The sequence below is a fragment of the Schistocerca americana genome, chromosome 1 (assembly GCF_021461395.2).
Source record: "Schistocerca americana isolate TAMUIC-IGC-003095 chromosome 1, iqSchAmer2.1, whole genome shotgun sequence".
In the NCBI taxonomy this organism is placed as follows: domain Eukaryota; kingdom Metazoa; phylum Arthropoda; class Insecta; order Orthoptera; family Acrididae; genus Schistocerca; species Schistocerca americana.
The window spans coordinates 640,819,256-640,846,197 of record NC_060119.1 but is presented as its reverse complement, the minus strand read 5'-3'; the positions used below and the strand labels follow the sequence as shown (position 1 = coordinate 640,846,197).

At 42.8% G+C, this 26,942-nt stretch overlaps 1 protein-coding gene across 1 annotated transcript in view; it reads right to left on the bottom strand.

Moving 5' to 3' along the window:
• Positions 1-24,407, bottom strand: part of LOC124625742 (proclotting enzyme-like) — a 92,891-nt gene extending 68,484 nt beyond the window's left edge. Inside the window, exons 1-3 of the mRNA XM_047149192.1 lie at positions 24,305-24,407; positions 9,284-9,339; positions 3,279-3,427 (exon numbers count right to left, since the gene is read on the bottom strand). Coding sequence (XP_047005148.1) covers positions 3,279-3,427; positions 9,284-9,339; positions 24,305-24,356 — 257 coding nt within the window. The 5' untranslated portion in view covers positions 24,357-24,407. The remainder of the gene's footprint in view (positions 1-3,278; positions 3,428-9,283; positions 9,340-24,304) is intronic.
• Positions 24,408-26,942: the final 2,535 nt, after the last annotated feature.

The following is a 26,942-nucleotide window of genomic DNA, read 5'->3' as shown; positions in this document are numbered from 1 at the left end:
CTTGGATCTACTTCTTCTCATGGGTATGTCTTTCAATCTAGTATCTGATATCAGATATTTGCTTGACCAAGATGTAATCCAATTGGGATCTTCGCTTGTATTTAGGCCTTTTTCAAGTATCACTCCTCCACTTGTGATTTTTGGAGTGTGTATTCGCTATTAACGGCTGAAATTCATTGCAGAACTCAGTTAGTCTTTCTCCTCTCTCAGTCCTGTTGTCAAGCCCATATTTTCCCATAACAACGTATTCGGTTCCTCATCCTTCCACGGCGTTCCAATCCCCCCATAGTTATTAGCTTCCATCTCCCATTACACACTGAACAACCAGTTAAGTGTACTCATATACTCTCCCTATCTCTTCATTTTCTGCTTGTGACGACGGCGTGTATAGCTGAATTATTAGTGTTGGCATTGGTTTGCTGTCAACTGTGACGATAATAATTATATCACCAAATTGGTTAAAGTGTCTTGCTCTCTGACCTACCTTCCTATCCATAACGAATCCTACTCTCTTTAAACCATTTGCTGTTGTTGCTGATATTACATTACATTCGTCTGAATACAAATCCTTATCTTCATTCCATTTGACTTCCGTTTTCAGGTATTTGTAGCGTCCCTACCACACTCAGACTGCTGACATTCTACGCACAGACTCGTAAAATGTTACCCATTCGTTGGTTATGTGTTGGATATGTGACTTTACCATCTAGTATGAAAGACGGATGGAAAGGCTAATATGATATGTAAATCGAGGTAGAGTGTATTACGTTGGATTTGGAGGGAGTGGTTAAACTTAGGTGGGAGCGAAGATCCATACAAGGTTAGTATAGATGAGAATGTGATGGATGAGCTTCCTTTAGGCATGTACGATGATCGTGCGACACAGCTAGCATGTTTGTACGAATAGTAGTTTTAGTCTATTGTGGCCTTTTTTGGATGGTTCGTAGGTGATCGTCGATGATGTGCGATGCGGCAGTTGCGTTGCAGTGCAAAGAAAGCTGTCAAGAGACAAGTTTGCTGACCGATACAGCAACAGTGTCACACAGGTGAGCCAAAACGTTATGACCACTGCACATCACGAGACAGAATTCTGCCTGATGACATTCAGTACAAGTGACGTGGTAAGGAGATTACAGGGTGGTCGCCATTAAACTTTCGCTACTTGAGAGGGCACCCATGAAAAACGAGTGATCGTAGGACAATGAAACCCCGTGGAAACATTTACAAGGCCATGCGGAAGAAAAAGAACGACTCAGGAATTGAAAGGAAAACATTTTAATTTCCTTATCAGAGGGTGACATTTGTCAACTGTGTGCCATGTTTACGTTCCAGGTTACAAACATCGTTCAGTGTCACAAGTATCTACATCCACGACAGCCTGGGAGCATGGACCATGGAATGTTCAGCTGTCGTAACACAGCTCGTGCACGGCTTGAAGACCGCTCATTGCCTGTAGCATTCCGAGCCGTGGCAGCAGTAACTTCTTCAGCAATTTGTGGCGCAGCTGATGTCGGCCTCTTCCAAGAGCAATTCCCAAATCACCAGTTAATTGGAACTTCCCAATTATGATTATGAAGCCCGTTGCAGAAGGACGATCTTTCTGTATTCCTGTAGTGTTGACACTCGCGAAGAGCAACAACACTACTGATTCTGTTTTGATAAAACAAGCTTAGAGTGAAGCCTTGTTCACCTTGTTCAAACCTATGTTGACTGTCTGCAAATGTAATGCACACTGATGCTTGTGATTCAACCCAGCGTCGCTATGCAACCGCCCCTGACGGCAAGTCATGGCATTAACACAACTAACAACCCAAATCGTGCAGTGCACAATCTGAACTTCATCCTTATAAACTTAGGTACCCATATGGTAAATAGTTTTTTGTCTACAGTGGCTCAAATAGCGAGAGTTTAATGATAATCACCCTGAATATAAGTGGAGATACGAAATGCAGATGGGGAGATCCAGTGGCACAAGCGACACTGACAAAGGACAATTTTTTACAGCCCGCCACCTAGGACATTGCATCTCTGAAATGTCAAGCCGATCGGCTGTGAGCGTGCTAAGTCGTGAGCATATACGAGAAATGATTTAATCACGGTGAAACCACGATTAGGTACAAGGCGTTCAAGATCCACACCTCATCTCGAAACATGGAAGTCGGAGTGTTGTCCGCTCTGTAAAGTAGGACAGGCGACCATCTGTGGCATATCTCACGACAGAGTAGAATGCTGGTGCAGGCACAAATATTTCGGAACACAGGGTTCATCGCAAATTGTTGAGCTTGGCGCTCCGCAGCCAATGACCCTTACATGTTCCCATGTTGGCCTAACGAATTATCAATTGCGGTTGCAGACAGCACGGGATTATCGAAACTGGATCGTGAATCAGTGCAAACGGGTCTTCTAATCTCATAACTCACATTTCTTGTTGCACCAGTTCGACGGTCGTGTGTGGAAGTGCTGTCACCCATGGGAACGGCTGCTCGAAACGTGCACCGCGCCAAGAACGCTGGTCGGTGGGGGCGGCATTATGCTAAGGACATTCACCTGGCCTCACATGGGACACTTGGCAGTAATCGAAAACAATGTGCCTACTTAACGTTACTGCGGATGATCTGCATCTCTTCGTCGGCCGGGGTGGCCGAGCGGTTCTAGGCGCTACAGTCTGGAACCGCGCGACCGCTACGGACGGAGGTTCGAATTCTGCCTGGGGCATGGATGTGTGTGATGTCCGTAGGTTAGTTAGGCTTAAGTAGTTCTAATTTCTAGGGGACTGATGACCTCAGAAGTTAAGTCCCATAGTGCTCAGAGCCATTTCAATCATTTGCATCTCTTCATGCTTGTCTCCCCCGATGGCGACGGCATCTTCCAGCAGGATAACTGTCTGCGTCGCAAAGTCTGAATCGTGTTGCTGTGGTTTGAGGTGCATGATAGTTAACTACAGTTGACGTCTTCGTCACCGAATTTTCTTGATCTGAAGCCGATGGAACGTTTCTGGGACGCAACAGCACGCCACCTCTGGCGCCAACAAACCACCGATCCGTTAAGTACAAGAATTACATGAACTGTTTGCAGACATCTAGTGCCACACACCCTGGTAACCTACCAACGACTTTTCGAATCCGTGGCACGCAGACCTGCTTCCGTTTTGCGTTTTAAAGATCGACCAACATTCTATTAAGCAGGTAGTCATAATGTCTCGGCTCGCCAGTGTATGCTACGTTTCACTAGGGTGACAGCCCGTGTCACTGGCTGACGAGCAAGCAGTGTGGACTCACGCCCTGTTGATGATGCACATGGAGTCGAGCAGCCTGGTGAAGGTCCTGCGGAAGTCGGACGGCAGGCAGTACTGCAGCGAGCGGCAGTGGCCCTCCTGTCCAGACGCCGTCAGGCAGCGCTGGTACGCCTTGTCCTCTGGCTGCGACACCTGGCGCACACGCGGGACACTAACACCAAGAATGTGCTCTCTCGTCTGAATCTACAATAAACTAGGCTGCATTTCCCTGCACTTACCTCTTTTCGGACGTGAGTACTAGCTTCGACAGCTTACCATGCAATCAGTTGTGTTCATCAGCACACAGCAGTGATGCTGTGTACACAGTACGCGTAGCTCTCCTGTTAGCAGGTAATGTTTCCCAACCCCACGATACCACAGTTTATAAATTATGCGTAGTTCGTATAGCAATATTACACTGGTTTTACGAAGTATACTACACTACTGCCCATTAAAATTGCTACACCAAGAAGAAATGCAGATGATAAACGGGTATTCATTGGACAAATATATTATGCTGGAACTGACATGTGATCACATTTTCACGCCATTTGGGTGCGCAGATCCTGAGAAATCAGTACCCAGAACAACCACCTCTGGCCGTAATAACAGCCTTGATACGCCTGGGAATTGAGTCAAACAGAGCTTGGATGGCGTGTACAGGTACAGCTCCCCATGCAGCTTCAACACGATACCACAGTTCATCAAGAGTAGTGACTGGCGTATTGTGACGAGCCAGTTGCTCGGCCACCGTTGACCAGACGTTTTCAATTGGCGAGAGATCTGGAGAATGTGCTGGTCAGGGCAGCAGTCGAACATTTTCTGTATCCAGAAAGACCCGTACAGGACCTGCAACATGCGGTCGTGCATTATCCTGCTGAAATGTAGGTTTTCGCAGGGATCGAATGAAGGGTAGAGCCATGGGTCGTGACACATCTGAAATGTAACATCCTCTGTTCAAAGTGCTGTCAATGCGAACAAGAGGTGACCGAGACGTGTAACCAGCAGCACCCCATACCATCGCGCCCGGTGATATGCAAGTATGGTGATGACGAATACACGATTCTAGTGTGCGTTCACCGCGATGTTGCGAAACACGGATGCGACCATCATGATGCTGTAAACAGAACCTGGATTCATCCGAAAAAATGACGTTTTGCCATTCGTGCACCCAGGTTCATCGTTGAGTACACCATCGCAGGCGCTCCTGTCTGTGATGCAGCGTCGAGGGTAACCGCAGCCATGGTCTCCGAGCTGATGTCCATGCTGCTGCAAACGTCGTAGAACTGTTCGTGCAGATGGTTGTTGTCTTGCAAACGTCCTCATCTGTTGGCTCAGAGATCGAGACGTGGCTGCACGATCCGTTACAGCCATGCGGATAAGGTGCCTGTCATCTCGACTGTTAGTGATACGAGGCCGTTGGGATCCAGCACGGTGTTCCGTATTACCCTCCTCAACCCACTGATTCCATATTCTGCTAACAGTCATTGGATCCGACCAACGCCAGCAGCATGTCGCGATACGATAAACCGCAGTCGCGATAGGCTACAATCCGACCTTCATCAAAGTCGGAAACGTGATGGTACGCATTTCTCCTCCTTACACGAGGCATCACAACAACGTTTCACCAGGCAACGCCGGTTATCTGCTGTTTGTGTATGAGAAATCGGCTGGAAACTTTTCTCATTTCAGCACGTTGTAGGTGTCGCCACCGGCGCCAACCTTGTGCGAATGCTCTCAAAAGCTAATCAGTTGCATATCACAGCATCTTCTTCCTGTCGGTTAAATTTCGCGTCTGTAGCACGTCATCTTCGTGGTGTAGCAATTTTAATGGCCAGTAGTGTACTATAATTTCTACACGCTTATAATTGAAAAGTAAATGTAAATTCGGTTGTGATATACCGAATCAAAAATAATCTACCAAATAAGGGAAATCTACCCTCTTCAGCTTCGCAGAATGAAGCAGAACTCTAAAATATACATAGAAAACGCTGTACATTGTGCGAGACTAGCACTCATTAATCTGAACCAATATACACTGCCGAAAAAAATTATTAAACCTGGAAAGGCGACATCGACTTTTATCTGATGAAGCATATGTATAATAGATGTTCTGATAATGGTTTCACCATCGTCCGCCAACAGATACCGCAGTGACATACCTAGCAGATTCCGCATGCAAGCAAGTGATGGCAGTTTTCGCGTACAACGTAGAGCTGGTGAGAGCTGTCTCTTAGAGTGCATTCGTCCGAGACATAGTGACCCCATCCCAGGCTTTATGGTCTGGGGCGCGATAAACTACAACTCTCGTTCACATCTGGAGTTTCAGGAGGGGACACTAACCAGCGCTCGGTACGTGCAGAACGTTGTTAGGCTCGTTCTTGTGCCATTCGTCCAACAGGAAGGTGATGCGTTGTTCCAGCAGGATAATGCTCGCCCACACGCTGCCCGTGAAACTCAACGTGCTGTGCAAGACGTGCAGCAACTGCCCTGGCTAGCACGAACACCACGGGCGCTGATAACCTCGCTGTTGTGCGCCCTAAAACACTAATCATCATCATCATCACGAACACCAGACTTCTTCCAGTAATTTTCGGGATTGCAGCCGGATCCCATCAACATTCTGCCACGGTATTTCGACCCAGAGATGTCCGGCCATCATCAGGTGAGTAGACGAAGTACTGAAGAGCCTGTGGTGGCCAGTCTTTTTATGGAAGATCTCGAGGAGAAAGTTCTTGAGTCTGCGGCCTTAAAGCCTACGGTTTCCTGACGTTACGTAGATGATACTTTCGTTGTATGGCCTCATGGCAGACAAGAACTGAAAAATTCCTTTGTCATTTAAATTCTTTACATGAGAACATCACGTTTACCATGGAGACTGAGAAAGATGGGACTTTACCCTTTCTAGACTTGTTAGTACGCCGTAAGAATGGTGGATTTTAGGGACATTCGGTGTACAGAAAACACACACAAACAGATCTACGTCTTCAGGCGTCAGTTGCTATCACCCTGCACAAACTGCCGCTGTTCTTAGTAGTTTAATTCATCGGGCGCTTGTAATATCGAATGCTGATAGCCTTCACGAAGAATTGGTGCGTCTGGGGAAGGTTTTTAAAGAGAATGTTTATACTTCGCTTCAAATACGGAAGGCCATGCACAATTATAATAAAAAGAAGCAGCTCTCTGAGGAGACATGACGACTATAAATCAACTGCGTTCCTTCCATATGCCGGGAACGTGTCTTCTAAAATAGGCAGATTACTTAGGAAGAATAATATTAGTGTCATCTTCCATCCACCAGCAAAGAGTAGGGCCTTAGTCGGATCCGTTAAAGACGATTTACAATTGAGGAAGGCGGGTGTTTATAAAATTCCCTGTGAGTGTGCTCTGTGTAGAACACAGACGACACACCCGTCTGCGGCAACCTTTATAATCAACAGTGGCAGAACATTGCATTTCCGTGGGACGTTCAGTGGAATACAATAATACCAAAAAATTTTAGCACCGATTTCCAGCTTCTAGGACTCTGTAATTAAAGAATCCGTCGAAATACGTCTTACTGACAATTTAATGAATCCTGATAACGGCTTTCAGCTGTATAAAAATTGGAATCCAGTTATTAAAATTATGCACTCACAACGGAATCGACATGCTCAGTCCATACTCAACGATTAGTCTGTTCTTACTTCACCACTGAGGGCAGCACACAGAACTTGGATGCCTCCTAACGCATGCGCCGTAAACCGCCAGTACGATTCTCATGCGCGGAATTCGCTATAAATACCATGACTGCATCAGGTTTCTTCAGTACTTCGTCTACTCACATGTGGATGGCCGGATGTCTCTGGGCCGAAATATCGTGGCAGAGTGTTGACGGGATCCGGCTGCAAACGCGAAAATCACTAGAAGAAGAAATACGCCGGGAAAATTTCAGAAGTCATCTCCAAACTTGTCTCCAACTGGGCACATGTGGGATATGATGGGACGAGAAGTGACTCGTACAACTCGCCAAGCAAAACTCTTACAGAAATACGTAAAAAGGTCGGGCAGGGGTGACATAACGACACCAGGACAGTATTCTCCATCTGTACGATCACTTGCGTGCCAAAGTCAGCCCGTGCACTGCCGCCCGTGGAGACTACACCGCATACTATTTGGGTGTTTCAGCATGGGTCGGTACCTGGTACCTCAGAACCGCTTGCGCTATTTATCTGTAAATGTAATCATTTCGCATACTCCATATGCACTGTTACATCAACAAATCCTGAGTGAATTGGAAGCCTGTAAAAGGATGTACTAATTTTTTTCTGGCAGTATATATTACTCTGTAATACAGATACACCCATATCCCGACCGTAGCTGGTTTAAAATAAAATTCCATTCGCCAAGAGAAAGACAAAAGAACATGGAGCTCCTCTTTGGTGTCTTTCTCTAAATGAATACAACAGACATGACTGACCTACAACGCGATATTGGCACGAACGAGCACTTGAAATATACAAGGGATGGACAAAAATATGGAAACGCCAAATCACAACATATTACCATGCCAAATACGGCATAGGAAAGTTGTTTGCATCCAAAACAGTTTCCAGTCGTCTCGGAATGGATAAATACAGGTGTTGTGTGGTTTTCAAGCGAATATTATTCTTTCTTCCCGCAAAATAGTGACAAGTTCAGGCAAAGATGATGAAGGTGGCAGCGATAGAAAATTCTTCTCTTCAACGTAGACCACAAAGGCTCAGTCATACTGAGATCATATGACTGTGGTGGCCGGGGGCTACGTGACAATTAATCCTCGTCCTCACAAAACCAGTCATGGACGATGTGACCTGCATGAACAGGGACCCTGTCGCCTTGGAACACAGTAGCACTACTGAGAAACAGACATTGTACTTTGGGATGAGCCAGATCAGCCAAAACTGTTACGTAATCCTTGGCAATAATGTGACCTTCAACAGTAATCATGGGGCCCATGGAATATCAGGAATACCACCGAACTCCTACCATGTTTCACTCTTGGGACTAAACTCGGCCAGAGGTTGGCAACAGTGTGAGACAACAAGCATCCGACCAAATGACATTCTTCTGCTGCTCCGTAGTCCAGTTCTATGGCTTCGGTAGCATGTTTTTCTGTTACGGAGATTTGTAGCGTTGGTGACTGGTTTTGGAATTCCAGTTTCTCGTGCAGTTCCCAGCTTATGGCGCTCCCTTCGTGTTCATTTGGTGCTGACAGGAATCTCGAGTACGTCATTCAGTTCTGCAGTGCCTTTTGACTTTTGCAGCTGTTGTCGTCTTATTTTTCGCCGTAATCCTCTTAAATGCTAGTCTCTTTCGTGTGACGTAGTGGATGATGTTTTTCCTCTTTCCGTGTATGCGGTACAGATCTTCGATATGAAGATCTGAAACACTTCTGCTGCCTAGCATATGAGTACCAACAATTTGCGTTCGAATGCACTGAGCTCTGACATAATGCGCTCACAACAACCCGGAACGCTGTTCTAACCACGAATGATACTTGCAACGTAGGTCCTGTTCATGGTCTAATACAACAGTGCAATCTACAGGCTTAACTAGTATCTGCGTTTATGTTCATGCATGCATTTCTCACTGCTTTTTCGTATTACTGTCCACCCCTGTAAGTTGCCCACTGAAAACGGACTCGACTGGGTGATTTTAACGCAATCTCATGACTACTGTCAACATATTTCAGACAAAACTGATATAAAACCTACATCAATAACTACAACTCAGAAGAAAGGAAAAACAAGTGGGGAACAAAATTATTTATATTTGTCCTGAAGTGTTTGTCACTAGACGCCCCAGCCATTTCTATCATCTGTGTATCTTTAAGCTACCAAAATTGTGCCCATGCCGCCAGAAACTAATATAGGGCCTACGTCGTGTGAAAAGCATACTACAAACTGAAGCTCTTCACAAGCTCAGTAGCTCTTACTAACAGGCGATGATTCTAGAGTAAGTATGTCAATATTTATAGCTGAACCTTACCAGTGTTTTCGTGTCATTCTTCTCTTGTGGAGAAGCTACTGGCACCAGCGCAAATACTGGAACATGAGAAAAGAAAAGGGAAGTTTGGTTTAATAATAATGACCATTACTAACCATTTATGAAATGATACAAAAAGTGACAGATGAATCTTATAAAACATTGTTAAAACTCACAGGGCAACCAAAATAGAGAGAACAAAGTGTTCGAAAACACACTTACCTTGTTAATGCGAAGTGCCCTAAAAAACAGCGCATTCTTTCCGGTAACAATAACTACAACACAATAAAAAGAAAAACCACGAATGCACAAAGTAAAGCTCTCCTCCAATGGCCACTGGCCCACAACTCATACCCTAGCGTAGACCGCGCGATATTGTGTAGTATTCTACATACAGACCCCCTTTCGTACAAAATATTAAACCTAGTTTTCCAGAATAACGTTAAAAGCAGTTTTTCTGTTACTAATAAACTTCAGTCAAACAGCTATCCATGATGCAAATCTTGTCTATGCTCCCCACAGAAAATCTGGAATACACAATATCAAATATAACTAGGAAGTGTTCTACTTTATTCAGACAGGTGTAAGCTTTGAGACAAGATAGACAGAACCCAATGACGCTTTACGTCTCGATAAACTAAACAAACATGAATTCGCAAGTCATATTGTTGAATAACATCACTCACTTACAAACAGGAATATCTTACACCTAGCAGTTAAGTGAAGCATTAAGATTCCAAGAGATAGATGCCCACACACAAAAAATATTGTCCCTAACCAAGTTATCAATGAGAAGACTGATTTGATAAACATTACTTTCCTAAAAAAAACTACCACAAATTGCTCACATTTCTCAAGCAGTCTGCAGATCGAGTTACAATTCTTAAAAAGTTGTGTAGCGATATCTCCTATATATTTACTAATATTGATAAAAAGTATGTAGAAATTTTAAGCCGGCCGGTGTGGCCGTGCGGTTCTAGGCGCTTCAGTCTGGAACCGCGTGACCGCTACGGTCGCAGGTTTGAATCCTGCCTCGGGCATGGATGTGTCTGATGTCCTTAGGTTAGTTAGGTTTAAGTAGATCTAAGTTCTAGGGGACTGATGACTACAGATGTTAAGTCCCATAGTGCTCAGAGCCATTTGAACCATTTTTGAAGAAATTTTATTGGCTCCACCATTCCATCAGCTGCAGTTCTGACGAACCAATGTTACTTGACAAAAGAGATTCAAGATGAATGGAATCCAGGTAGCACACGAGACTGTGATTTGCATACAGAACGGCGGTGGTGTGATATTTTTTGTACTTATTTATGTATCGGGTTCCGCGGGAAAATGTCAACCAGAACTACGTGCTCAAGGAACATGTCAGTGCATAGTTTACAGAATGCTGATAAGAAAATTTGTTAACCAAGTAAGTGAAGAATCAGAAGACATGAAAAAAATTGAGAGAGTATACGAATATGAGTAAATAATAAATATGAATAAATAATAAGTTACAGAGAAAAATTCTCAACTACTGTGAAGCCAACTTGGATATGAATACTTGATTTTTATCGTTCAATTTTTTCAGTTCTTCTGGTAAGTTAGTGGAAATGAAACCTGCTGTATAGTGCACATCTTGCTGTACAATGCTTTTAGGAAGTGTTATCCAACTGTATATCGTTTACCCATCATTATTTCACTGAATGAATGTTGTAGTTTCTTTTGAATGACATAATATTGACAACAACCGATTCCACCAAGGAATATGCAAGGTGATCCTTATTAGCGTTTAAAAAGCCCCGAAGCGATGTAGATGTTGCTGAGACAAGTAATTCAATATAAGAGACAAAGGGTCGCAAATGCCGGGAAATACCCCAAAAACTGATGAGAAATGTTGAACGTGTGGCGTCATCATACGACGTACCTCACCGCGCGTGCAGCGGTTGGGCTTGGGCGTGAAGGGATGATTGAGCGATACAGTACTTGCATGCGAGCAAACGGCGCCAATTTCGAAAACCTTTGTAGATGTTATCTATTGTAAACGTAGAAGTAACAAAATTGCTATCCTCGCTGTAACCAAATAAAAGTTGTTCTTATTTTGTGTTTCTTTCCTTTTGTCCCTTTTTTTTTGTTTACAGACTTTATTTAATAAAGAAAACATAGGTCATTTACTGGTGGTAATGATGGAATTCGGAAGCTTATACCCATGTATTTGTAAATCAATGGTAGGCTTTTGTTTTACTGTACTTCACAATAAGCCAGCGGAGACAGCGAGTTCGGTAAATAATAATCCCTACCTCAATGAAAACACGTAATTGCCTAATGCAATGAAAAAATTGCTGACTGCCAGACGCAAGACTCGAATTCTAAGCCCCAGCTAAAGTCGCACGTTTAGGTCTGGAGCCACATCGACGTGAATACTTGACTTGGGTTGGGATGATCACGTGCGGCAGACCGATAGACTCAGCCGCTCCACGTGCGGCGAGGTACGTCATCTGGTAACTTCACGTGTTGTTCAACATTTGTCATCTACTTTTCCGGTATTTCCCGAAATTTGGGAAACCATGTGTCTCTATATTAAATTAAGTGTCTCAGCATCATTTACGTCACTTCGGAGGTTTTCAAAAGTTAACAGGAATCACCCTGTATGTACTAGGATGCTGAGTCAGAATTCCCAGACACTTGAATAATAAACTACATGCAGATCATTCGGGCGGCCGTTTCTTCGGCTGATAATATTCTTTGGTAGTGCACCGAGCTGCTCCAAAATATCTACATCTGTATGACAACTCTACAGTCCACACTCAATTACTTGGCGCTTTCATATTTCTCGAACAGCAAATGGAAAAAATAACCCAGATCTTTCCACTCAATTTCTTTTATTGCGACGTTTATTCCCACCTATGTAGGTGGGAGTCAACAAAATATTTTCATGATCATGACAAACAAATCCGCCACACTTCGAAATAAATTCTCTGAACGCGAATACTTGGTTTCAGCTGTATTAGGTAGACACTATAGAAGTACTACCTACTGGTGACCTATGAAAATTTGTGCCGGACCGGGACTCGAACCCGTCTTTCTCGCTTATCGCCCTAACTATTTTGCTATAGACGATAACATCGTGGGTCTCGATTCCTCATTGTCTCATTATCACTTTTGCGGGAATACAGAGCATAGCTGAGAGAATTTTGTGATGAATGTGCGAGACTATGCTAAAGGGATGTAGACAGTGTGAGACATGGAAGTTTGGATGGGTCCGGGAGGCGTGTAAGGATAGCATAATGATTAAGGCGTCCGCTCGCGATGAGCGGGAAATCTGTGTTCGCGTTCCCGGTCGGCACAAATTTTCATACGTCAACATTAAGTAGTACATCTAGACCTAACACAGCTGAAGCCAAGTTACTCGCATTCAGCAAATTCATTTCGAAGTAATTTCGGACGGCTGTCTATCGTCAACAACGCCTTTTCATCCGGACATGCAAGTAAAATCCGTCACAGTTGTAAGATGCTGTTATTGACCAAAGCCTTTACACGACAGTAGTCACGCCCATGCTCAAGCAACTATGTACTACTACTACTACTTCTACTTACTACTACTATTACTGCAGCTACTAATACAACAAGTAATAGGCAAATATCTACCGTACGCTGACTTTCATAGATGTTTGCCTACTAGTTGTGTGGTTAAAAAAAATGTTCAAATGTGTGTGAAATCTTATGGGACTTAACTGCTAAGGTCATCAGTCCCTACGCTTACACACTACTTCACCTAAATGGTCCTAAGGACAAACACACACACACACCCATGCCCGAGGGAGGACTCGAACCTCCGCCGTGACCAGTAGCACAGTCCATAACTGCAGCGCCTTGGACCGCTCGGCTAATCTCGCGCGGCTTGTGTGGTTGTGGACGTGACGTCCAACTTCTGCCAGATTTCAAATACACATCATGATGCAGCTAAGACCCCGAAACCGTGGCAGTGTATAGCGACTTCTGTCGTGGAAGACTTCGGTCAATAAAAGCATTTTCCTACTGTGGCGGATTTGTTTACCATGAACATGTTACTGAACAGTTGTGGATGTCCAACCAAAAAAAAAAAGTCATAATTTTTTTTCATATTCGGAGGACAAAGAACTGAAATTTCGTGAAAAGATCTCGCCGCAATGAAAAATTCGTTTGTTTTAATGATTGGCAATCTCACTTCCGTATCGTATGCGTGTCTCTCTCTCCCTAGTTTCGTGATAAAAATATAATACCGTACGAGATAATACAATAAAAGTAAGCAAAGTAAACTAGTCTTGTATTTCAGTCTGAGGGACAGTGCAGATCATTCTTAACGTGAAGATAGCGGAATTCAGTGTCTGCACGAGATCTTGAACGTGATACTTTACATTTACCGTCAGTCCTGATAATTTATAGTGGTTGACTTCGCTGACTGTTAGAACCTTCTTGGGAAAATAAAATTTCACTTTCAAAAGACTTTCGCTTCAGAAACTGTACGGGGTGTGATCGAAAAGTAACGAGAATTTTTTAATTTCGCTGGCTTTATACATTCGATTTTCAATTTTGTTATCTTATTGGTACATGTCTGATGTCTGTCTGCATTTTCAGCTGTTTTTAATATCTAGTTTATCGTCTTAAAGGTGGTAAGTGTTTTTGAGTGCTCGACGAATATTTTACTTTCGAAAAAGATGAATTAAGCAATTTACATTAATTTTTTTAATGGAGTTAAGTGCAGCACCTCATTCGAAATGTTGACAGTGAGTTTTGGCGAATCTACTATGAGTAGGACAAGAGTTTACGGTTAGTGTAAACGTTTCAAAGAAGGTCGAGAAGGCATTGAAGACTAAGACCGCCCTACGCCGTTAACACATCAATTACTGACCACAACACGGAAGAAGTAAAGAAAATTGTTCCGTAAAACCGTCAAATCGCCATCAGAGACATTGCTCACGATGTCAACATATCTTTGGCTTATGCCAAGCAATTTTTTTGAATGTTTTGGGCATGATACATGTAGCAGCAAAATTTGTTCCGAAGTTGTTGAATCTGGACCAAAAAAGACGTCCCATAGAAATCACTCAGGAATTGTTGAAAGAAGTCAGCAACGACCCAGAACTTCTAAAGAAGATTATAACAGGTGACTAAACATGGGTATACGGGTATGACGTCGAAACCAAGGCTCAATTGTCCCAATGGAAACTGCGTGAAGGCCAAGACCGAAAAAAATCGACAAGTTCGAACACATGTGAATGTTGTACTCACCGTTTGATTCGGTTGCAGTGGGATAGTGAATCATGAGTCCCCACCTCATGGCCGTACGGTCAATAAGGAGTACTGCCTGCAGGTTATGCGCTGTTTTCTTGAATCAATTCGAAGAAACAAAAATGGTTCAAATGGCTCTGAGCACTACGGGACTTAACATCTATGGTCATCAGTCCCCTAGAACTTAGAACTACTTAAACCTAACTAACCTAAGGACATCACACAACACCCAGTCATCACGAGGCAGGAAGAAACCATTCATGGAAATCGTATCACGATAATACGCCCGCTCACACCAGAATGTTTTTTCGTGATATTTTAGCAAAAAGACAAACCCGTTATATTGGCCCAGCAACCGTATTCGCCAGACATGGCTCCCTGCTATTTCTTTCTATTCCCGAGCGTGAAGAGAATGATGAAAGGACGTCGTTTTGCGACCACTGATGAGATGAAAACGGAATCGTTGAAGGAGCTGAATACCATAACTAAAAGTGAGTTCCAGAAGTGCTTCCAGTATTGAAAAAAGCGTTGGCACAAGTGTATTATATGTGAAGTGAATTGCTTTGAAGGGGATGAAGTTAATGACGATGAACAAGAAAGATTCTGTAAGAAAAAAAAAATCCCGTTATTTTTTGATCACGCTTCGTATGCATTGCATTTTTTTGTAGGAGAAACATTGACTCTGACTTTGTGTTTTAATTTAATGACCAAAGCACAGCATAGATCACGTATTCTTATTGTTTACGGTTCTGGCCTCATTAGCCCATCTACACATCTAAAATATAGTGAGAACGATAGACATCAAACGCCCGTCAGTTGATGCAGGGTGCTGGCTATTACCCTGACCATATTTTAGATGTGTAGATGTTTAATGCGGTCAGAGCCCGCGAACAGACTTCCGGTGTGGGTGCAATCAGCGCGAGGCTCAACACACACGCCTCGCTATCTGGGGACATCCGCGAGCGCCCAGCTGTGGCAGATCCTCGCAGGAAGAGCTGCTGACATGCGCCGCACGCCTCACTCTGCCTGCCCGCTTACTTGGAGAGGCCAATACGTATTCCAAGCCTCAGATCCCCTCGAGTGCCATTGTTCTGCACTCGGAGTAAAGAATTCAATTCCTTCAGACCGCTATTTCATTCGCACTGATTTTTATTGTTACTGTCGTTGATAATCTGCAAATCTACGCGATAGACTGGGCAATGGATCTGACAAAAAGGAATTTGGAGAAAATGGCAACGTAGTGAAGCTTCAACTGTTTTGATCAGTTCTGCAGATGGGGAGAGTCACCTGCGTTTGACTAAAGTACACGCATGACGAAGTGTAGCTTCAACTACACTTTCACTTATTAGATTAAGACACCTCGTATACAAATTGACTCAAGTAGTAGATCTTTTACCGAACCATTAACCGAGATATTGTATCGGGATTACATTTACATAATAAAATTTCGTTTCCTCTTGTAATCTGTATACCTTTCGCCATATTTTAGAAATGAAGCATTATATTTTAGTTTACACCTACTGGGTGGGCGAGAAGTCCCCGTGCCCTGTTATTATGGGGATTGGTAATTAAGTTATTCCATACCGATTGTTGGAATTCGTGTTTACATGTTCTCGCAGTCACAGTCGAGTTTTAATCTGTAGCTGTGGGATATGCGAGCAGTCATGGTTACACTATTGAGGAGGATTTAGTGACTACCATGCGGGTGCACGAACGACGACACGCATGGCAGACAATGAGACACGTTATATGATCATTCAAGGGGAGATTTAATAAGACTTCACAGCTAAAGGCAACTCTTCTGGATTGAAAAGGCGTACTTTTGGTTTCGACTGTTTAAAGACAGGTCGCGGACTGTAAGAAAGGAAACATGAGAAGGAGTATCTGCCGGAGTCTCTGCATCGATTGAACAATCTCCTATTAAGTCGACACGTAAAAGTGCCTCGCAAATCAGTATACCGAGGACAACTCACAGAACGCATATGGATGCAGCAAGACACCAAGCTTTTGTAGTACTTTAGTTCCTAAATAAAAACTTTCCTGGGCGGTGTACATGTCATGATTCATCAGCAACACTAGCTCCCTTGAAATGTCCACCAAGAAGTCCTGGCCTCGTCACACCAGACAGCTCGTTACCTGCACGTCGTTATGCCGCAAACGAAGAACTGCGCAATGCTGTCGATGGTATATCTCGCACTTTAACTTAGGACATGCCGCCGCGCGGTCTGAGGCGCCTTGTCACGGTCCGCGCGGCTCACCCCGTCGGAGGTTCGAGTCCTCCCTCGGGCATGGGTGCGTGTGTTGTCCTTAGCGTAAGTTAGATTAAGTAGTGCGTAAGTCTAGGGACCGATGACCTCAGCAGTTTGGCCCAATAAGACCTTACCACAAATATCCAGTTTCGGACATGCCCAAAAATATGTCGAGAAGAATATGCAGGCGTATGGAAATATGATACTGTATGATGGGGAATTTACCGATATACACTTTATACGTAAGTAAGTACTTACGCTACAACAAATAAATTAGCATTCGATACTAGGGTTTCGGGGACTTCTCGCTCACCCCGTATGTCTTTACATCGCAAGCCATTTTGGACTGTGTGGCATAGGATGCTTCGGGCGCAATTATCATTCCTTTCCTTTCGGTTTCCATTCGCGGATGGTGCTCGGTAAACCTCCATATGAGCTCGAATCCATCTATGTTATGGGCTTTCTCACTAAGAAAGGTGTATGTGGGAGGAAGTAATGTTTTTCTCTATTCTTGTTGGAATGTGCGTCATCGGAATTTCAATAGCAAATCTCTCCGTGAGGGATGAGTGATGTCTTGTAGTGTCTCTCACTGAAGTTGAATGAGTATCCCGCTAACGTCCCCGCGTTTATCATAGGATCTTACATATTATGGTTTATTCAAAAGAGTGTTTTGGTGCTGGACTATCCCTGAGTTACTATTTAGTGGCAACTGCCTCATATCGAAGAATGAGTCATAGTACCTACTAAGTATACACAGGGTTAGACAAAAGTCTGGTATGGGCGCAACTTATAGGAGCTATGAAGATAGATGCGGCCATGATGAAGTCCGTCATCTTGCATTTGGGTTACGTGCTTCAAATGTGAAGCCACATCACTTTGAACTGCCTCTTTCTCAGGAATACACGTGTGGAATTTGTTTTAAGATATCTTTATTCGTGTAGAAGTTATGTCACGTTAAAGTTTGAAATTGCACGGTGATCAGTTCTGTTTATTGTTGCAGGTGATCCACAGTGGCACATACACAACATGAAGGCATTGTAATTGTGTTAATGAGAGGTGGACGAAGTACCAGAGTGACTGCTGCTGACTTCAATGCCCGGCATCCTAGAGAAATGACATTTCACGTATGACAGTATCCAAGTTATTGGACAAATTTCGTGCCACAGATTATGTGGTGGACAAGCCACGCAGTGAGCGTCCAGGGACAGCCACAGACGAGGAGACTGCAACATCAATTGTGGCATCGTGTGCGAAAAGTACACATAGCAGTTCCACATCGCAGTACGCGTCGGTTATCAGTCATATCCGGAGTCGATCAGCCCTCAATCCTGTGGGCGTTGAACACACACACATGCCACCTGTACAGCTTACAATTGTTACATCATGTCACGGAGAATGACCCTGATCGGCGGATGCAGTCTGCAGAATCAGCTCTGGATCATTTGAAATCCATTTGAAGTCAACTGTGTATGAGGTAAAAATCAACAATGTAGCCCATCTTTGCCGGCGTACTGAGGAGGTGTGTGCCTCTGCTGACCCACGGATCCTGCGACGTGTGCAGCAGGACTGGCAAAAGAGACTCCGATTGGTGACCAGCACAATGGAGGTCATATCTCTATTGAGCATATGCTATAATACCGAATCTGACAAATGTCCTAAACTTTAATAGGTCATAAACCCTAGGCAAATTAAAATATCTTAAAATCGATTCCACATGTGTATTCCTGAGAAGGAAGCAGTTTAAAATGATGTGCCTTCCTATTTGAAACACTAACCCAAATGGAAGATGGCTGGATTTCAAGATGGCCGCTGCTGTCTCCGTAACTCCTATAAGTTTCGCCCTACCTATAGACACCCTATACCAGACGCCATTATGAATCCTCACACCGTTCGACTTTTAAAGGGGTGCATCCATCACAGTATTGTGTCGATAGTTATAGCCAGTCAAAAGCAGTATAGTCGATCTAGAGAAAGAAAATACACCTGCGGTAAACGTTTACCACAAAGGCTGCTTGACTACATATGCACTATGTGATCAAAAGTATCCGGACACCTGCCTGAAAATGACTTATAGGTTCGTGGCGCCCTCCATCGGTAATGCTGGAATTCAATATGGCGTTTCCCCATCCTTAGCGTTGATGACAGCTTCCACTCTCGCAGGCTTACGTTCAATCAGGTGCTAGAAGGTTTCTTGGGGAAGGGCAGCCCGTTCTTCCCGGAGTGCTGCACTGAGGAGAGGTATCGATGTCGGTCGCTGAGGCCTGGCACGACGTCGGCGTCCCAAAACATCCCAAAAAATTGGATTCAGGTCAGGACTCTGCGCAAGCCAGTCCAATACAGGGATGTTATTGTCGTGTAACCACTGTGCCACAGGCCGTGCATTATGAACAAGTGCTCGATCCTGTTGAAAGATGCAATCATCATCCCTCTTACACCAAGCGTGGCGTCGTTTGGCATTTACCGGCGTGATGTGTGGCTTATGAGCAGCCGCTCGACCATGAAATCCAAGTTTTCTCAGTTCCCGCCTAACTGTCACAGTACTTGCAGTGGATCCTGATGCAGTTTGGAATTCCTGTGTGGTGGTCTGGATAGATGTCTGCCTATTACACATTACGACCCCCTTCAACTGTCGGCGGTCTCTGTCAGTCAACAGACCAGGTCGGCCTGTACCCTTTGCGCTGTACGTGTCCCTTCACGTTTCCACTTCACTATCATGTCGGAAATAGTGGACCTAGGGATATTTAGGAGTGTGGAAATCTCGCGTGCAGACGTATGACACAAGTGACATCCAATTACCTGACCACTTTCGAAGTCCGTGACTTCCACGGAGAGCCGTATTCCGCTCTTTCACGATGTCTAGTGACTACTGAGGTCGCTGATATGGAGTACCTGGCAGTACGTGGCAGCACAATGCACCTAATATGAATAACGTATGTTTTTGGGGGGTGTCCGGATACTTTTGATCACATAGTGTAACTTCAGATTCTTGCTATCGTTATGCAAGATCACTCAACAGAACTAAACAATCTACGATAATTAAATTATTTACCCTCAAATCGTCCTAAAATCGTTCACTAAAATGGCACGGCTAACGCAGTTGCTGTGGTAGATACCAGAAATTGTCTGGAACATTCACCACCAATCATATGATCAAAAGAAATTACACAAATTCCAGTGGTACGATTTTCAAAAGTGGTTCGATACGTTTGTTGAGAAAAAATATACTTACAAGATAAGACTTTAAACTATCAATTAGAAACGGCAAGCAATCTAAACATGTTATAAACCAACTTAACGCAGGCTCGCGGAGACTGTAGCGTCTCCACAGATTTTATTTAATTTCTTTTCAATCGAATTTTAATCTTGCTCACAAACTGCAACATCTTCTAAACTTTTGACGTTAATTAAGGCCACAGCAGCACGGTCTTTCCGAATGTGCTTATGACCAAAAAGCGATTTTTGAAGCTGGAGTCAGATGTCTTTTTTAAACCTGCCTTTTGAGTTCTTTCGTGCCTAACACGTTTCATAATTTCATTTTCATAGTTTTAGCTTTAAAACGTTTTGATACAATGAAATATATTTCTAACCAGGAAACTAAATACCTATTTCCGTAGTTCTACCTTCAAAATTACCTTAACAGTGACATATTTTTAAAAAAACTTTAATCTCCTACTTCACCCCCTTAGGGATGGAACTTCGAACAATCCCTTACTGAACGATTCCTACAATATAAGATCAACATTTTCTCGAAATTTCAAGTTTCTGTCCTTAGCGGTTTGGGCTGCGCTACGATGAGTCAGTGAATCAGTAAGGCTCTATTTCATTCCCTTAGGGGTTAAATTTCCGAAACACATAGTTTTTACATTCAAATGAGAAGCCAAATTCAAATTTTCGTTGATTTAACTTTAAAAATTCTTTCATAAAACATTTCATCCCCTATTTAAAACCCATTAGGGATTGAATTTCCAAAAATACTGAAACACCTATTTTTTGTTTCTAACCGAGGAGTCAAATACCAGTTTTCACAGATGTAGCTTTAAAATCGCTTATTAATTATTTAGAGACTATTTATTTTAAAAAGGCTTTCATCAACTATTTCACCGCCATAGGGATTAAATTTCCAAAAATGTTGAAACACATCTTTCCGTCACCGGTTTCTTCTAGCTCTATGTGGAGGCTAGTCTCTGGAACTTCCGTAGGGGTTTTGATGCAATTATGTGTCGTTACCTGTTCCGTATTTAATTAGCATTTGGAGTGATATATCGTGGCAATGACGGGAGCTATGAGCTGGCACCTACATAGGGGGAGTTATCTGGTGCGAAAACCCGTCAAATAAAGAGCTGCCGCAACTCTAGAGAGCAGTGAAGCTTATCTTTCTGTTCGTATATGAAGGCTGATCTCAGAAACTACTGTAGAAATTCTGATATGGTTTTCACTAATAGGCAGATTTACAAAGAAGGTTTTTATATAATTTATTACAGTTATTATTTATAATTTTATTTTATTTTATTTTTTTTATTTTATATAATTTATTACAGTTACGGCAGACAGATCATTCTGGCGTAGGTAGTGCGAACCGTGCGAAATTCGAGCGGTTCACATATATATAAACATATACAGTAAATATCTCAGAAATGAATCAGCAAAGGAAGACCAGACTGGAATATGCGTGAAGTAAGGGATCAGCAAAAAAAAATTCTGTTACAAACTGCTCTCAGGCTTGGGTAGGAATGCCAGTGACTGAGATAACAATTTCCTCTGGCGACAGTCGTCTTCATAGTGGAGAGCATAGCGGGGAGGCGTTAGCTCCACTGTATCAAACAGATACAATACGATCCACATTATCTCCACGATTTTTACTGGCACAGGTACATGTGTCACTTAAGTAAAGCTTGTTCCTTCTAAACAAGACTACTGGTGTTTTAACTGCAGTGTTGTTTGCATTTTATGCGTAAAGCGGGACTGTGCATAGGTGCAGTGTCTGGACTCGGATTCAGGAAGAATGTGTTTCAGAGTCCTGCTTGAACAGCCGGCCTCACATTTTCCGTTATCTTCCTAAACAAATTAAGTCGAATTCCGGGGTGAGCCTTTTGCAAAAGTCACAATCAGTTCCTATTTCCAGTCTTTCCCGAAATGAGCAGGTGCTCTAATGGTGTGTATTCGACGAGAAGCTAAACTTTAACATTCAATCTCTCGATTCAAAGGCAAAGAATTCGGTTAGAATTTTAAGAGCAGTAAAATTTATTTGACTTAAATTTATCCATGTTGTGTGGAATATATTGAGGTCTGAGACTGACGCGTTTCCGCAGCATGCTGCAATCATCAGATGCTTTACAGTTGAAAATACACGTATATCAATTTTTACTGATAGATTCCTCTGAAGTGTAGTAAGTAAGGTCTAACTTATGGGAGTGCCAGAGAGGTTATTTTCCAAAATTTGTCTCTATCGAGAAATACTGATTTATTTTAGTGAGCACCGCTGTGTGTGTGCATTATCTTAGCAACTGAAATAAGTTTTCTCACAGCAGCAAAGAACCACTGGAATATAAGCAACTACAAGCAAAAGTGTGAATATATGGTAACATGTTCGCTTTGTGCCCTGTGTGGCAAACAAGGATATATTTAGCAAAAATGTGACTAATGACATCGCTGAGATTACTTAAACGCACAACACACGTACTGGTGGACACGGAAATATTTTTGGACAGGGGCAACTTTCGATAGACCACGTCTCTGGCACAATCAGCAAACAGACCTCACCGCACTTAAAGGAATGTATAGCAAAAAAATTAACATATATGTAACTGTAAAGCCCCTGATTATGGCAGCGTGTTGCCGAATAAGTCGTGGTAGTTAAAAGTGCCAGTAGGTGATTCTTTTTAACGAAGTTATTGAACCACGAAGATCCATCCCACAGCAAACGTTAGTGTGATGTGAGGGCACAGGGTCTCCCGAAAGTTCCCGTACGCCTTTGGACTGTACACTTACGGAATTAAGTATTTGTTCTGCTGATGTCTCTGCGTCGAAGCTGGTGAAAATCATTTCTGTCATGGTTGTATTGTATTATTACAGTATTGCTGTCTTTTAATTTTGTAATGATGGCTGATGTTAGCGGACTGGGTGACACTGCTAAGCAGCGATTAAAGGCGTTTGCGTGGGTGTTCGAACGTCAATTGACATGTCAGAAATGGTATTCACAATTATTAATATAGTAAGTCACAATATTCCAGGCCACGAGATTAATGTGCAAGTACTCGTCGGATGAGCTCTCGACATCACATGTTACAGGATGGTATTTGTCATGCAGACATGGAAAACACTACAAAAGGTGTAGAAAGTTTGAAGTAAGTTTGTGATCCCAACGTCGTGGCCTCTCCTTGTAAGACAAGGGAATTATGGATCATGTGTGAAGTCCCAACACACTTCGCTGTTTAGGAGCATGAGTTTCTTGATGGACTGGCCGTGGTTTTAACCAACATCAACATTTCCATTGAAACGCTGTGAGCGAAGCCAGCACCTTACCGTGTTGGATAACTCATTGTGGTGAATAATCATGTCCTATGTGCCTCAACGTCGCTACAAGAATAATGATGAACTGCCCTAGGTATATACTCTATACTGTTTCGACCTTAGGTTATGAGGACTTCTCGGACATAACGCAAGCAGCCCAATTATAGAAGGATTCCCATGAAAAATGTGATCAAATCAGCAACACTGATACCGGTAGTTTTGCCTTGTTCTATTGCCTCAAATGGCTCTGAGCACTATGGGACTTAACTTCTAAGGTCACCAGTCCCCTGCAACTCAGAACTACTTAAACCTAACCAACCTAAGGACAGCACACACATCCATGACCGAGGCAGTATTCGAACCTGCGATCGAAGCGGTCGCGCGGTTCCAGACTGCAGCGCCTTGTTCTATTCATTTATGCTAACATCACCGTTTAATGATAGACTGTCTGCAGAGAAAATTCCATAACAGGGAATAAGGGTAAAAGTTGGCAATTCAACAACTCACCCAATAGAATTTACGAATTCGGCACCTGAGGAGCACAGATTTAGTATTAGTCTCAGAGTGCTTGGAGGTAGATATTTGCGTCGCAGTAGCAATCGGAAACACTGTGCCCCGATTTGTAATTCTATACGAAACTATTAGAATCAGAAACTGCACAGACTTTTCCACTACTTACATGCACAGCAGACTAATATAGACCGCATTTGCGAAAGAAAAACATATTCGTTCTAAAACCAGTCTGTGGTTTTTGCAGCCCATCCAAATCAATGTGGGGTGTCAAAATTGCTTACAGTACGTACCAACTGCTGTAAGCTGAGCTGCGAACCGTAAATCACGTCATCGGAGAGCAGCTACTGGCATCTCTCCAGTTCTAACCAATTCAGACGGTTTAGGGAACAAATACCAGTACACACCAATGAAATTGTGAATAATAACATAAGGTATCGTACTTATCCAATAATCATTGACAGAACGGAAAATGCAGCCTCCACATAGTACTTGTGACACTTACCCAGCAGCACCGAAGCCAGGCACAACCGATTCCCGCGGCGGCACATCTTCATCTGAGTTCGCGACTTCCGCCCTGCTATCGCTGCCGCCTCTGTGCTCGTAAAAGAATGCCATACAGTGCGGAGTTCTTTGTTTCATTCTGTTATAGTAAACCGTCCCCGTTCTTATATTCTTTGACTCGTTTATTCCCTTGTAATGCAATTCTTTGCGTACCATATTAAGTCTAAAACGCCGATGACAGCCAAGAGCACGTAAGCGTACATATTACCACCGCCATCTATACAAGCGTTTGTGTCTTCAGTGCTTTGACTGGTTTGATGCGGCCTGCCGCGACTTTCCTTCCTGTCCCAATCTAAGAGTATCACTTAATCCTGCGTCCTCAATTATTTGTTGGATATATTCCAGTCTCTGTCTTTCCCTACAGCTTTTACACTCTAAGAGCTCCCTACAGTACCATGGAAGCTATTCACTGATGTTTTGACACACGCTCTATCGTTATGATCCTTTTTCATATCAATGTTTTCGATATTTTCCTTTCTTGCCTCAGTTTGCGGAGACCCACCCCATTTTCATCTTATCAGACCAAGTAATTTACAGCATCCTTCTATTGCACCGTATCTCAAGTGCTTCGATTCTCATATTTCCAGGTTTTCTCAAAAGTCCCAAAGTCATTTCCATATGACGCTGTGCTCCAGACGTGCATTGTCAGAAATTCCTTCCTCAAATTTAGGCCAATGTCCGACACTAGTAGAGAATTTTGACCTGGAATGCCCTCTTTGCCCGTGCTAGTATACTTGCTTCGAAGTCAGCAAAATTCCTTCACTTCTTCTAATTCGTGGTCCCCGTTTTGTTGGTAATTTTATCACTACTCTCGTTTCTGCTACTCCACCCTATTTTCGTATTCCTTCGGTTCACTCTCAATCGAAAGAGTGTGTCGTAAGACTGTTCATTCCATTCAACGTATCCTGCAAATATTCCCCACTTTCACTGAGGACAGTAATGTCATCAGCGAATATTCATGTTTTTTTAATCTAGAACTTTAACCCCACTCTTGAACCTTTCTTTTAATTCCGTCATTGCTTCCTCGACGTTCAGACTGAATACTCTTTTCAATCCGAGCACTTCGTTCTTGGTCCTCTATTCTTCTCGGTTCCCCTAGTTTTTGTATATTACCCACCTTTCCTTACTTATCCGTAATCTCGAGTGATTACGCTGAGCTATGTCTCACCTTGTTTCCAGAATAAATTTCAAAATAGTAATTAATTTTGAGTTTCCATCCCGTAGTTTGTACCTGGAACACAACTAAGCTATCAAAAGCGCTGCCATGTGTCAGTTTTACTTGACTCGACTGTAGGAGTGTCTTAGTCATGGAGGTAAAAAAAAAAAAAATAGAGGTGGCATTACGACATAAACTTGAAGCCGATGTCCTCCATCTTAACTTGCCCAAAACATTAGGTTCAACGTGGTGACACTTCCACATGATGCCACTCTGTGTCGTATTATTAGAGCAAATACACATTCAAGAACAGAAAACGTTCAAAATTGCCTTACTGAAATTATTTTATCCACGTAAGCTCTATAATTTATAGCATTTAAAACAGTTTTTGCGACAGAAATAATGAACAGAAACACTTGTAAACAGTATCCTGCTAGTTTTGTGGGCTACTTAAAATGGTGCCCACTCTGGCTCCAAAACAACCTACAGCATAACTATGTAGCGCCAGCATCCTTCTTTTCTTATCTACTTGGTCTTAGTAGTAAACAATAAATGTTAAAAACGTCTCCCACGGTGCGGCATTTTTCACATATTTCAGTGTTCATGACGTCATATCTCTTGTAGTATGTATGAAAGAATGGTATATTTTGTAACGTAGCTGCAGCCAATATTGCCTATTTCTTGATGATTGAATATTGCCTATGTTCGACTATGAAACTGGACTCGATAAGCAACCTGAGCTATCAGTAAACGGAATGTGCATGTTGTATGAGTGTCAGTTTCACTGTCATTTAAGCCCTCAACAGATCGTTACATGAAAACCTTAAAACTAACATTTTGATAAGCCATCTGACTGCGTTTTTGAACAAGAATTTACAAGTGATACAGAATCTGACTTGTGCAACGGAATTTACTGGATTAGAGTACATGACATGTTGTGGTGTGTCAGTATCTCTGTTTTGGCCCTAAGTTTTGGACTCATCTCTTCAGATGACTGCCTTTTTCCTCGTGGTTTACAGCAATGCGCAGCAGCATGCAGCAGCAGCACCGCCTAAAGATTATTGTTACTAAGAATGAATTTAATAAAAAGGAGTTTCCTTGGGTCCTGTTAATTACTAAATAACTTTTGAGAAGGGATTTCATTAATTAAGTATATTTAAAATTTCAGAATCATCATGAAAAAGTATTAATAATGACAATGACAAATGACATGTGTGTCAATAATGGCTGAATGAGAGATTAACAAATTATTTCAATTTCGAAGTTACATTAACGTTCAGTAACCACGGCATATTATTTAGATGTGGAGAATAATTATTATCATGTGGAGGATATGGAGGCTTCCAGGGGCGCCGACTTATGAAAAATATTGGGGCTGCCCATACTGGGAGTCTTGCCCTGGGAAATGTTCTAAATTTTAGAT